At 33.2% G+C, this 14615-nt stretch overlaps 2 protein-coding genes across 3 annotated transcripts; both read right to left on the bottom strand.

Annotated features, from left to right (window-relative positions):
* On the bottom strand, nucleotides 139-4352 carry LOC109354021 (kinesin-like protein KIN-8A). Its single transcript, XM_019596379.1, has 7 exons — nucleotides 3605-4352; nucleotides 2671-2944; nucleotides 2335-2385; nucleotides 2130-2222; nucleotides 1665-2030; nucleotides 904-1593; nucleotides 139-601 (listed from the first exon to the last, which is right to left on the bottom strand). Exons 1-7 carry the CDS (start codon nucleotides 4126-4128, stop codon nucleotides 569-571), a joined length of 2031 nt encoding a protein of 676 aa, XP_019451924.1. The 5' UTR covers nucleotides 4129-4352; the 3' UTR covers nucleotides 139-568.
* Nucleotides 8541-13787, bottom strand: LOC109354085 (transcription initiation factor IIE subunit alpha-like). 2 transcript variants are annotated; one of them, XM_019596445.1, is made up of 10 exons: nucleotides 13636-13787; nucleotides 13406-13528; nucleotides 12551-12671; nucleotides 12240-12365; nucleotides 11956-12065; nucleotides 11675-11858; nucleotides 10675-10869; nucleotides 9817-10056; nucleotides 9397-9596; nucleotides 8541-8927 (listed from the first exon to the last, which is right to left on the bottom strand). In XM_019596445.1, the coding sequence occupies exons 1-10, from the start codon at nucleotides 13653-13655 to the stop codon at nucleotides 8825-8827; spliced, it is 1422 nt and encodes a 473-aa protein (XP_019451990.1). In that variant the 5' UTR covers nucleotides 13656-13787; the 3' UTR covers nucleotides 8541-8824. The 2 variants fall into 2 exon arrangements, with proteins under 2 accessions (XP_019451990.1, XP_019451997.1); XM_019596452.1 differs by having other exon boundaries at nucleotides 8541-8922; nucleotides 9398-9596; nucleotides 13636-13786.

Genomic DNA, 14615 nt, shown 5'->3' on the forward strand with positions numbered 1-14615 from the left:
GTTATAAGATAGTTTTGCGGACTCAAAATTTAATAATTTTCCCTTTTTGATATTGGATTAAATGAAAGGGTTTAATATTTATCTATTATTATTGTAAAACTTTTCATTACATCATTTATGTATATAAAGATTAGGGTATGAATTATGAATGATATATTAATAATATTAAGAAAATATAATAACATTTACCAATACATAAAGTATAAGTCTCTCCTTTCAAACTAAATTGGTGAATGATATTGGAACAGAACCATAGTCAAAAGAGTTGAGTCAAGCAAGCAACAATATGCAACTCAAACAATGAATGCACATATAAATAAAGATTTTGAAGTTTTCTCTAAGAGTCTAAAACAATGAAATTGGTACATTGGGAGAGAAATGATGAATGAAGAAGCATGCAAAGGACACTGAAATCTGCAGCTAACTACACTATCATCTATTAAGCAGAGACATTAAAGATGGCCACACAAGGAGGAGTATATGTATATGGAGCATGCAGTTATCTCTCTATAATATTGAGCTTCCTTGTGTTCTGGCAACTTCTTCTTCCACCCCTTCCTGAATCACTTTAAATATTGAATCGTTGACGAGCAAAACCCGGCTGCATAATGTAATTGAAGATGCACATCAACACAAAGAAAAATATGGATAAGTATGCCTCATCAGTTCAGAAGAAAGAAATTAATGCATATGCATGTGTATGATAATAATACTATCTACATGTCACTTCATATATTTTCATCATTTGTATACAAATGGTTCCACCTTTTCTTCTTACCTTTATTACACTAAGATGTTTCCATGTCGCATAGACGTGAGAAGATGCGGTGCTGGCATGTCACAAGCATTATTCACATGTATGCAGGTAAAAAGGGTAAGGAGTATGGAGGACAATCACTATACCTGAAGAAGCATGGATGATCTCGGAGGAGGTGCGGTAGTAGGTTCAGAAATGGCATGACTTCTAGTTTTTCTCCCATTTAATGTAGCAGCTGATGGGCTGTTAGTTGTGGTTATGTCCCAAAAGCTTCTTTTCTTGGCAGTTGAGGCTACCGGTGATCGAAAACGATGACATGGACTCTTCAACTCACCATTGTTTGTCTCCTTTGGCCGAAGGCCACCCCTGGTTACGACTCTCTTCCCAACTTCATCCACCGCTTGTTTTCCACCCTTATGTGAAAGCTTGTGAATAAGATCATCCTTTTGCGTTAGCTGCAAGCTATGATCTTTCTTCATTCTCTCAATCTCCGATTCTAGTGCTTTTACAGTCCTTTGAAGTGTTCTGACAGCTAGCTCAGCTCCTTTTTTGTTGGATTCGGGAGTGAAAAAAGTTCCAGCTAAGAAAGAGGATCTAGTCCTTCGTTTATCAGTTGGTTGGGCAGAAGTTGGAGGAGTGGAAAGAGAGTTAGCTGAAGGTGGTGTAGGGGAGGAATGTGCTGCCAAAGACTGTGCCTCGAGAGTCAACAGCTTCTGTTGCTGCTTGGCTAGCTGAATTCTTAAGTTCCGATTCTCCTTTTCCAGCTCAAGTATCAACTTCGCCTGATCATTTTCTATCTCAGGCAATGGCAATAGATCCTCATTTGCATCACTTACCTGTATCAACAAAACTATGTCAAGTTTGTGCCTCAACATTAGGAGATAATATACTAGTAAGAGGATTCAACCTTTAACCGAATCTCCTTGGCTCTATCAGCCCAATGAATGGTGTTCTGAGTTTCGCTAAATGAGAGGATACTTGGGCTTATGTTTGCAATCATGACCGTGTTACAAGTTCCTCCTAATGAGTCCTTGAGAAGTTGAGTGAGTTTTGAATTTCGATATGGTATGTGTTTCTTGCCTTCTACAAGAGCATTAATGCAACTACTTAGTGCAAGAAGAGAACGGTTTATATTGGCACCCTCGATAGATCTAAGTGTTCTTTGATCTGTGGCAAGAGCTCTCTCTGACCCTGCAAGATCAATTAATGAGAGCTTTCCCACTCGGTTAACAACATTCATTGAAGAATCTCTAACTCGGTATTCAACCACAACCTAGATGCAACAAAAAAGGTGAATTTGGTTAGTGAGAACGTGCCACAACTATAACATGAAGTTGATCCTTCACTTTTATTCTAAACCCATTGTGGTTACCTGCAAAATTGCATGGGAACGTGAAGATGTTTCATTTGCACGAGTTGGTTCCGTGGTTCGGTTTTGATTTCCTTGTTGGAGCAATGCCATCACCTGAAACAACCAGAAAATAGAAGGAAACGGAAAAGGGAAAATGCTAAGTGAAGGTTCAAACTTGAAATAGCTGTCTAAACTTCTAATCTACCAAAACGGAGCAGAACATTACTTCATCAGTAGAATAAGCTCTATATTGAGTTAGACCTGCCGCCACAATACCCTACAACATTAGAGAACAATGTATAATCAGATATCCTTCAAGATTAAACTTAAATATAAACTAAACATGATCCTGAAGTGCTTAGCAGAAATTTGTCACATATTAGCAGAATAAACTGTATCCAGAATTTCTTTCTGAAAGCACCAATAAAATACATCAACCCTATTTTGAGTACTCATTATCACATATCACCATGACTACACTTAGCACTCAGCAACTATAAATGTTCAGTAGCTAATAGAGAATGCTTGTGAAGTTTCTACTTTCTTAAGATACGAAGCGAACCTGTTTATCTTCTCTAAGAACCAGAGGCCTTCCAGGGGAAAGCAAATCCCGGACAGTTTCATTATAAACCTCAAGATACGACAGATGAACCACATGGCTTCCGTCACAGCTTCTCTGCCTGATTTTACCGAAAAGATCCTTAATTGCTAAAACCATCACCCCTGGATTCTCTAAAGTGCCAAGCATTGTGTAAGTTTTTCCAGCTCCTGTGGCACCATAACAGAAAACTGACCCATTCCTACCTTGTAGAACTGCTTCCACAAGTTCTGAAGTTCTGAAAAATTAAAGTCAACGTAAGCCTCTATCAATTACATTGCTAGAGCAATAACATTTATGAATGCATACTGAAAATTAAGCATGAATTGTGCATGCACCCGTTTTACTATGTTAGTAAGCACTTTCTATATGGAAACAAATTGTGCACGCATCATATGAAATGTAATCTTTCAAGAAATCACCTATATCTGGACGTGAGATTGACTTTCTACGGTTTCAGTTTCCAAATATATACGAAGGTAGAAGTTATAGCCAAGTAGTCAATGTTAGTGTGCGCTCAATGGCCAAAAGATGGTAGTATCATACAGCACTTAGAATAGCTTATAAATAGCTTATTTGAGCTTATAAAAGATAAGCTTATGAAAACATTCCTATAAGCTCTTTTTAGCTTACTTACCTAAGTGAAGCTTATGAAAATAAGTTCTATTTAGCTAATTTCAAAAGATCTATTGAATGTGCTCAATTTAATCTATTTAGGAACATGATTGCTCGAGGCAACACGGAAGAAATGAAACATCGAAAAATGTAGCTAATGAATAACAATACAACACTGCAATTCCTACTTTAACGCCAGTTATTCTAGTTCTAGCACTAAAGATCGTATTTTTTGAAATTACAAAAAAATCAAGGAAGTAATAAAACAAATTCAGAAGCTCACGTAGTTAAATAAACTTCTTGCTGAGTAGCTGAATCTGTAAACGAAGCATCAAATGTAAAATGCCTCCCTCGAATCCTATTCAGCCTAAGGTAATCATTCTCATTCGCAAACTCGGACAGATAAACATCGCGCCGATTCGTGATCTTGACACAACATCTTGAACCAATTTCCTTTTCTTTCTTACTCACTGGCCTAACCCTAACAAACACAAGAATCCTGCTCTCACCACCAACCACATTCTCTAATTCCACCATTCCTCCATACCCAACTGCAAAATTTTCCTTTGCATCCTCAGAAGTTGGTTCAGGTAACACAAATGTTGTTGTAACTGTGGAATTAATCAAATGGGGTATAGTATTCACCCGAATCACATTTTGTTCTACATTGTCTTGCGGGTTTGAATGTGAGTTTCTGAGAGATGCAGAAGTTTGTTTCTGCTGTTCATATAACAGTGTGAGTTCTTTCAGCTTCTCTTTCAAGCCATGGTGCGGGTTTCTGAACTGAGACCTTGTTGAAACCGGCATTTTGAAAATTATATAGCTATTTATACATGCCCAGAAGATTTTTTCGATGACCCAGTTCTAGAAAATGATCGATGGTTCATAAATTCGAAAACTTGTGAAGGAAAAAAACCAGTAGAACGGTGTGCAGTGTGGAGCTAGAAGAGGAAAGTGAGTGTGATCTGGAATTTGATTTGGGTAAAGGTGAGACGTTAGATTAGGGAGCGAAATCAACGGCTGTCAGTTAAGCGGGGTGATATTCAAATCAACGGTCCCATTTATGGTTGAAACGGTTGACTTTATATATGTTTTAATTGCTTTGAAATAAGGCTAGCAATTAACCAAACTAATTTGGTATTCATTCAAAACTTGACTCATTACTTAATTCGACAAACTTAATTAAATGAGTCAGATTTGAACCAAAAATAGAGCTTGTTAAATAAATTGATTAAATTTAAGTTAGTTATAGTTCGACATTTTAGGTTAATGGGTTAGCTCAATATATATATATATTATATATATATATATATATATATATTTATATTATTTATATATATAAACTAATATTTTATGTTTATTGTTATTATTCTATAATTATGCATTATTTTTATGTTTCTATATATAACTTTGTAGAATCTATTTTAGAAATGAATTAATTATTTAAGCTAATCAAATGAGTCAATCTGAACCGAGTCGAATAGTAAATGAATTTTAACCAAGTCGAATTTGAACTAAAAAAATAAATTGAATCAAGTTTCAAGTTGATCACATTCTTATCGAGCTAAACTGGGTGAAGTTGTAAGTCGACTATATTAACATTTTCTACACCGTAAAAGAAAAAATAATATTTGCTACATAGTTATTTAACAATGATTGTTTTATAAGTAATCATATATCAGTTTTCCTGTGACGTAGAGGAATCTATCTACTAAGGTTAAATATCACTCAAAAATTACTTACTAGGTTGTGTTTTGTGGGTTAATTTTGAAATTTCATAATGTACATGATTCTGAATTTAATAAGAAAAATAATCATTTTTTATGGGCCTTCTATGTATTTTCTGCCAATATATCTAACAAAAGTTTTTCTAAAGATTTATTTACGAATTAAATTTTTTAGGGAAAGGAAAGATTTGAAAGTAATATCACAAGTGTATTTCATGACTCTCAATCCTACAATTTCCTTTCATTTCCATCATTAATTTGTTTAAAAGTCAATACTAACTAACATATGAATTGTAGATATTTGCTGTCAGTATAAAAATTACTTTTATTATCATCAGTGCATACATATTAAATCTTTTACTAAATTAACTATTGTAAAAAATGCATCTCCAAAATCGTTGGAAAAGGAAGCCTAAAAAATCAAATTTGAATGTGATTCTAGTATATAAAAAATTCCATTTACTTATATAAATTAATAACAAGCCTGTTAATGCTAGTTGTTTTTTATATCTATACATCAATAAGTGCTCGAGATTTCTCACATACCATTACAGGGACACTTGTAGGCAGAATCTACAAAATCAATAAAACAATAAATAGAAGATTATGAATTAATTGGATCTTTTCTCAGAAGCTGAATTGTATTAGTTGATGAAATCAATCATCTAAAATGGTGAAGTAGAGCAAATTCAACCAAGTAGGTAGCCAATAGTTCCACGCACACATGATACAAGCAAAGGTGAGAAGGGTTCTCGGCCATAACCGAGTAAGGATCATCTTCATTAATGGAGAAGTAAGTACTACAGAAAACAAATGAAATAATAATATGGCTAAGAGTTTGTTTACGAGTTGAGTTTCCAATGTGAACAAATGGAAATAAAAGTTTAAAAGTAATAAAATACACTACTGAGATGACTCTAAAACCTTTTTCTTTTTCGATCCCTATCAAACTTAACTCACAAAAGACCCTAAAACAAATAAAGTAGTTAAACCTTCATCAAACTAATACCCACCTCATGTTGAAATTAATAGTGACAAAAAAGGAAAATTATAAAGTGATAGAATGTGCCCAAAAACAAAAAAGACCTTGAATTTGATTGGTAAATGTTACTTAATACAAACTTTTATATCAAACATTTACTTAGAAAAAGCAAAGACCTATATGATCATCATTTTGGAGTATGTGTGTTTAATCTATCCATGTTTAGTTTTTAAAGTCAAAACTTTTCTAGCAATGTCCCTTTCACAATTCCTATGATTTTCACAACAAACCAAACATCCCAATATTAAAATGCATGTCTACTTTAGATATATTGATTATTTCTTCATATGTGATGTGCCGTAACGCCACAACAACTACGAATCAAACAAAAAATATTAATTTTTAAATCAATTTGCATACTATTCTAGCATCTTTCATTGTTAATAATAGATGTATAGTGTTTAAATAATTTTAGTAGGACAATGCAAATTGATGTGTGCATGATTTAAAACCAAGCTATATAATTCAAACGACATTATTGCAAGTTGATTATTCACAATGGAATAAATTATATATGGTGTATTTTATAAATTAAAAACAATATAATTAAATATACATTTATAAGAATTGAATATAACATTTTTTGATCGGTTTGAAGAGGGGAATCATATATAACAATTTTCCACTATACTAGACATATTTCTCCTTTGAACAAACAATATAGAAAACTATCACAATCCATGAGAAGAAGAAAAGAAAGATTGTGAACCTCATTAATGGTGTAATGGATCTGGACCAGTTGGAACTAGGCGTTTCTCAACACCATAACGTTGATCAATCTCACTTTTTGTAGGTTCTCGATGCGTAAACACGTGATTTTGATGGTGGTGATGTCGATGATGATGCCCGTGGTGGTGGAGTAATGGAGTGAAGTCAAATTCGGTTGCTAACATTTTCCTCACATATAACTCTTGCTTATTGTTGCTTATGATGGTATTACTACTACTACCATCATTAGATTTGAAGCAAAACCAAGCATTAAAGAGAATCACAAAGAGGAAGATCCAAAGAATGAAAGTAAGTACACATTGGAATTTAATGATCATAGCCATGATGGGTGAGATAAAGTAGAAAATAAATGAAAAGATTGCATGGAGAAAGAGAAGGTTTTAATTTGGAACAAATACAAACAATAGTAATAGGTTTTCTTAGAAGAATAAGGGATAGTTTTGAAGCGTTGAAAGCTTGAAGGTGCTAAGCATGCATAAGAAATGGTGCTATAGAAACTTGACATGGAATAGGAATGTGCTTGTTTCCATGAAACTTTAGCTTATATGAATATTATTTATATATTTATATGATATATTAATTGGTAAGAGGGGAAAAAAATGGACAAGAATCACTCGTCCCACAATTTTTTCATCTTCATGTTCCGAACTAATCAAATTTCATAAAATAATATTAAAATATTAATTTTTGTTTTTATAATTTTTACTTTTAAATAAATAAAAAAATTTCATTAGCTTAATATACCAAATGAAACATGAATAAAGACATGTGATCCCTATCGAAAAAAGAGGTTGAGTTAAATTGAAAAATCCAGCACATGTGGAGAGGGGACATAAAATTGTCGGATATTCTTATTCGAATGAAGCCTACTTTGCGTTGAAGGAACTATGGGTCATTAAGAACGGATTGTCAAACCTTCATTTATATATTGTTATTTTTTATGGGTACATAGGGAATTAAAAGTAGGGGTACATAGGTATGGGTATAAATATATGAAACGAGTGTTATACCAACATTCATCCAATAACAGTTAAGATTAATTAAAAATAAGTCATTCATTAGATAACTAAATGACACTTAGGAAGAAAATTCATTTTTGTTTATAGTAAATGGATTGGATCGTTCATATGTTAGTGATTATTGACTATTAATTAAAAGTACTACAAATGAATAAGGTGATTACTGATTGATGTACAAAAAAATGTAGTTCATTCTGTGCAACAAGAAATTATTGAATGGTTTGATAATTTGTGCGCATCATCACTGTCCATGTAACTCCTTAAAAAACAACACAAACAACAATCTTTTATAGCCTAAAAAGATAGATATGGAGGGAATGGAAGGACATTCTGAAAGGTACTTTTTCTAGTAGGACTTTGCATAATATATTCTGCCACTTCACTCGTCTATATATATAATACGTCATTATTTGTCTAAAGTTGCATAGGATAGCAGAAAACATTTCCTTCAAATATACTCTAGCTATTATTTGTCCTCTTTCACACACATAACTCACCATTTTTGTGGGAATGGTCCACAATCAATAGGTAGTTATACACTCTCAGTATTTTTTTTTTACAATTACTATATCATTCACCGTTTAATTGTATTACTTTTGATTAAGAATCAATGATGATTAATATATGAATTATGGATATATGCTTCAGTGCAAAAATACTTACAATGTTGATGCATACATATTAAAACCATACACTATATAGTAATGTGATCAGAATGAAATAAAGTTAATAAGGCACTATTGCTTGACAATAATAACATGCAAAGTTTCAAAATAAAGAGTTGGTAGCCATGCAATATAAAAAACCAATGATTAAAAACTACTTAAGAGTGTCCTCTCTAAATTCTAAACCAGGGACGCATCATAGCAACAGCAACATGCACGAGCAATAACACAATAATATGAGCATTGTTAACTCGGTCTGGTGGTACATAATTTGAAGCAGCATGATACAATATGTACCATTCATAGTGACCAGTTTTTTCATTAACCCTCTTCCCAGTCGATGTCGTCGTCATCATCTGCGGCAGCTTCATCAGCTTCAACATTCAAATCCACTGCCTTGTAACTTCCATTTCCATTGCCTTTAAAAATAGACCAATACCATAAATGAGTTGAACATGTGTATCTAAGGAAGACAAAAAGAAGGGGTGGGTGTTTTAACAAATTGTACAACCCCATAACCGAGTGAGAGCCTCATGCATTGGATCGCCATTTTATTAAGATGTCGAGCCACCCCATTACCCAGTCATTGGGCCTATGAGGAACCTAATAATCTTAAATATCACACACACACATATAATAAAGCTATATGCATGGCCCCAGGGTTAAGATAATTAAGGATATATAATTTCAAGTAATTAAAACAAAAAACCCAAGCAGTGGCATGGATGTTTAAAATATTTATCATCTTTATATTTATTTATATATTTGTTTACAGGGAGGGGTGGACATTAAACATGTATTGGCAAGCACTGGCAATTATATATGCATGTGTCTAAGATTTAAACTTTGAGGATCCAAATATTGGTTTAATCATAGAAAAAATTGAAATTTTACCTCCAATTGGAGCGTCCTCCCACTCTGTACCATCATCGTCTTCCTCACGTTTAGTTTTCATACCCACCTGACGAATGGAAATACTGCTAGAAGGATCATCTGCTGTCTGACTATTTGAAAACTCTTCTTTCTTTGCAGCTTCTGCTAATTCGTGTTGTTGCTTAAGTAGAGCAGCATAATACGCCTTAATATACTCATCCTACAAAAATACAAGAGGAAACAGAGATTTTAATAACAGTAACAACCAAGACTTAGTCCCACTATTTGGGGTCGGCTACATGGATGAAAGATGGCAAGTACTCTATCATAAATCATGTCCAATGATAAAACAGAGATTTCAATGAATAAAAGAATTTCTTGTCTTTAAGAGGCAGGGGCAAGGAACTCAAGCAAACCGAACAAAAATCTGTATTACAGACCTGTATATTTGTATTATCAGCATGCTCCACTTTTGACTTCTTGTCTTCTGTATACTGTGCTGTAGAAGAAGTTGAAGTCCCATCCATCTTTGTTTCCTGCTTCACCTCTCCACGTTGTTCTTCTGTAAGAACCATCCCTGATCTAATCATCCAAGGAGGCAAAACCTTTACGGGTTTACCATCAGTTTCAGACTTAATACCCTCTCCTTTGCCTTCAGTCCCATTGAAGTCAACTACAACCTGTCCGTATACATCAATAGACTAATTAGCATTTAAAACATTTACAATGATATGATCAGTGCCAAAATTTAAGAACTCATCTATCACCACTGCAATATATATAGCCACTTGTTTCAAATAAAAGGAAAGGTTTAAAGTTTAAACAATTTTAACCTGGAGTGTAAAAAAAACTCGGGAGAATGGCAATTTTAACCATAACAGGCCAATTTAATTCAGAAAGCATTTTCAGAATTATTGGGATATAACAGAACAAAGGATGACTTAAACTGGCCTTGCATGGTTGGGCTATACTCTATAGATATGATTTATGATAGGACACCTTGACATATTCTGATCCATACACCCAACCCTACCTAGAGGGTACATGGGTCAGAAGTCGTCAAGATGTCCACTCATAAATCATGTCTATAGACCAACCATGTTACCCCCATAAACAAAAGTCAGATTTTAAATCATGTCAGACCAATTTAAGACAGGATTTGCCAACAAAAAATACGTTAATTTGACAAAAAGACTCCTAACAGTCAATTTCAGAAGCTTCTATACGGTGTACATCAACAAGCACAGCTCAGAGATATAAAATGGTTGACCAATCTCTGCATGCCAAGATAACGTTACCTTAGTATCTCCACTATAAGGCATCGGTGCCCCGTTATATCCCAGATGAGAATTTCTAGAATCTCCAGCATTGTCTCCATTGGCTGCACGCCCAGCAGCACTCGCTAGAGCCTCCCATGATTGAAGAGTGCCAAATTCAGGAACAGGCAAGTCTTTTACCCGACTGAGCTGGTCCACTAATGGCTTGAGCTGTATCTGCATTTACAGAAAAATGTCATTATCACATGCAAACATTGCTTGCTAGGAAATTACATTTGGTTAAGCATTTCAGTTTGCAAACAATGGTGATAACCATCATCTAGAACTGTTAATTGAAGGATTTTAGATAGGAAAAGAGAAAATAAACAACAGTGATGTGAATTGCTTACAAACGCACTAGTACACAGGTATTTATAGGTGCTTTAAATGTCAAATGATGCATGTGATACAATGAGCCTAAGCATGGGGTGGAGCCAGGATTTTATCCTAAGTAGTGCCAAAATTATAGACTATATGATTTATACGTAAAAAAAATTTTGCTACTAGCATATACATATTATATGAAACAAACTTGAAAGTAATTATCATAATGTAGTATAAACTACTTTAAACATATCATAGATATGAACTTGGAGATAGACATGATAGAAATAAATATTACGAAGACTTTTAACTTTCAATAAATACACTACTAACATAAGATAAAAAAATTGGGTGCCACAAAAAATTATGTAGTAAAATTAAGGGGGGGATTGTTGGGGGTGACCATGGCATAGGTAGGTCATCCCCTGCCTCCGCCATTGAATCTAAGCACATGCATTAAAACTACAACTCCCTGAAATAAAAATTTCTTGAAAGTATAAATGCATGCATAGGAAAAATACCATGAACACTAATTAATAAAGTGCATGGATCTAGTTTACATTTCCTAATTTTCAACAAGAACAACAAACTAAATGAAGTGATTCATCACATGAAGTTATAAGTATAAATAAACAGCATAATAAAACAATATAAAAACCTCCATCTTCTGAAGCATGTCCTTTAATTTTTCACGCCGTCGTCTTCTTGCATTATCATCTCCATCTCCACCTTCTTGGGCAGCTATCTTATCACTTTCAATCTCAAGTCTTCCATTACAATTTTCACAATGGAAGTCCTCATCTTCAAAAGATATCAACCGCAGTGCATCCAGAGCATTGTATCTAAAACAACCAAATCCCCAAGTATCATACAAATGGAAATACATGAAGGCAACTGTGACAAACTGTTATATTGATATTACAATGAATTTACTAAAACCTTCTTCCACAATCTGGACAAATATATTCCTGAATTGTGTTTTTGTTCTCCAATTCATCTTTCAGCTTATGCTTCATACGATGCAGTCTATACCTAACCACATCATATATCTGCAATAGAATTCAATATAAGAATTTTTTATAAGGATGAGTAAGAATTGATTGTACTGATTTGAAAAAAGTTGACAGGAACACAGGCAAAATATCATTTACTCTCTGCAATCGAACATCCAAATATTATTTGAAAAGCTACATTTATACAAGAAATAGTGAGAAGAGATGAACCTGGGCATAATCTAGACAACAGTAAGAGTGTGTGTGCAGCTTGACCTTTTCCTCTCCCTCTTTTGCTGTCTGACCATCAGCTGTAGCAGCTACAGCAGCACTATAAATTTTTGCACCTTTTGCTGTCTGGTAAAATGAGACATATGCAACAAATGAAGAAGATATGTAAACAACTACTTATATATATTCACCAGACACAAAAAAATGTTGGCTCACAATCAAGCTCTGGATCAGACGAGATAACAGGTCTATTTCAAGTGCTAATGCTTGTAAGGCAAGAGTAATTTGGATGGACAGAATCTAACAGGTACCTCTCTCCTATATTCCCGAGCAATGATCTTTTCTTCTTCAAAGAACCTCAGTGTTCGACGAAGTTGTTTTGTATGCAATTTGAGGTCCTTTGCCAAGTCTTCTTCTCTAACCCACTGCCGCCTAGATAAAATTTACAGAATATGAAATCAATGAACCCCAAATAAAATATAAGAAAAATTCTACAAAAACCACTTTTCCGACTAGGTGAAGTCGGATACATGGATCAAAATGACACCATAATATTCTATCACAAATCATTTTTGCATATATGAATTCCGTAGCTTTATTTTCAATTGTGAAATTAAGGAAGAACGTACTATGAATTCCATAGCTTTATTTTCTGACGCTGATAACTTAGAATTGGCTTCAGGAATTAGCTAACTATAAATTATCAACAAAAAGTGATTTGTCTAAGGAACTAGACAAATATGCTTTTCATTAATTCTCAGTTTCGAGTTATTTGATAAATGCAAGAGAAATCAAATATGAGTTTTTTGAAAAGTGCAATCTGCGAGTTAGACATTTTTATTTAACTTTCCAACACTCATCCAACCCACCGCAACATTCTCATATTTTCATTCTAAAAAACAAATCCATACTTCAATCTCACTTAACAATCCCAATTTTCACTAAGCACAGGTCCTTACAATTTAACATGCATTGCATTTACAAAACACTTTCTCTTCCCCCATTTACCTATTCTACTTTGCTACTCTCTCAATTTCACTTAAAATTTCAAATAATCATTCATTCTCTTTTTGTTGTTAAATTTCCTTTAAATATTCTACTCATAACATAATATCAAAACAGAACACCGTGAATTGAAAACTGATAAAGAAAAAGATAGGTCAAACCTAGTAAGAGCATCAAGAATTACAACAGCGATTCCTCTGTTATCACTCCTTCCAGTTTTGGGCTGATTCTCTGATTTGGCTGGTAAATCATCATAGAATGCTCTCGCAGCTAGTTTAACCAACCTACACCAAATTCAACAAATCAAAATCAATCAATAAAATTCAACATAATTTCAATTACAATTTGGGTTTTTCTTTATTTCTTACAGTGGATTAGAGAAAAATCTTACTTGTTATAATGATCAGTCATTGAAGTGAATCGATCTGGTTTAGGGTTTAGTACAATCTTTAAGGGTTTTGAATACAGTTGCTTGTGTTGTTCGCTTATTCAATGGATTGAATCGGAGAAAGAGATAGAAGATTATGCACTTGTGAAAAGTGGGCCATTCCTCATTCTTATATAAAAAATAGGGTTTTCTTAAAACCAGGGAAAAATATCTGTAATTATTTTTCCAATAAAATATATTATAAGATTATTTTCTAGTAATCATGTTCGAATTGGCAACATCAATAAGGATATATGAAACTAAATCTCTTAGTGAATTTCTTTTCTATCCATAAGACTCAAAATATGTACCACTTAAATATGTTGGTTTATGACTGATTTTAAGAAAGAAAAATAATAATATGGACTATGTGTTTTATACAACGTATAAATCTTTAGAGTGATACAATGTAATATTGTATTCTTTAAGAAAACAATAAAAATATATATATATATATTCTGGCTAAATGCGTAATTTAAGTGAAAATAAATCATATATATAAATTATAGAAACAATTATTTAAAAATATACATTTATCTTCAAATAAAATTTAATAGTTAATATTATTTATTTTTATTTCATGTCCAAATGGGGGTTTATACTTTTGGGAAGTACCTACCTAACAAGCTTCACCATTGACAAATAAATTTTATTTTGGAGTTTGGTTTTTGAGATAAAGAAGAAAAAAGAAGGTTTAAGAGTCATTTCATAAGTGTATTTTGTAACTCTCAAGCATTTATCTTTCCTCCACTATCCTCAAAAAATCAACTCGAAAATAGACCAATAGAAAATGCTTATTGCTTATTGAGAAAGTCACAAAATATGTGACCTATATTTATCATTGTTTGAAAGAATTGCATTTTTAATTATCAAATAAATCTATATCTTTGCCTCTAAGGAATTTTTTTGGTAATAAAGTAAATTATAAAATGAAAGGAAAGTTA

The sequence above is a fragment of the Lupinus angustifolius genome, chromosome LG01, assembly GCF_001865875.1.
Source record: "Lupinus angustifolius cultivar Tanjil chromosome LG01, LupAngTanjil_v1.0, whole genome shotgun sequence".
Taxonomy (NCBI): Eukaryota; Viridiplantae; Streptophyta; class Magnoliopsida; order Fabales; family Fabaceae; genus Lupinus; species Lupinus angustifolius.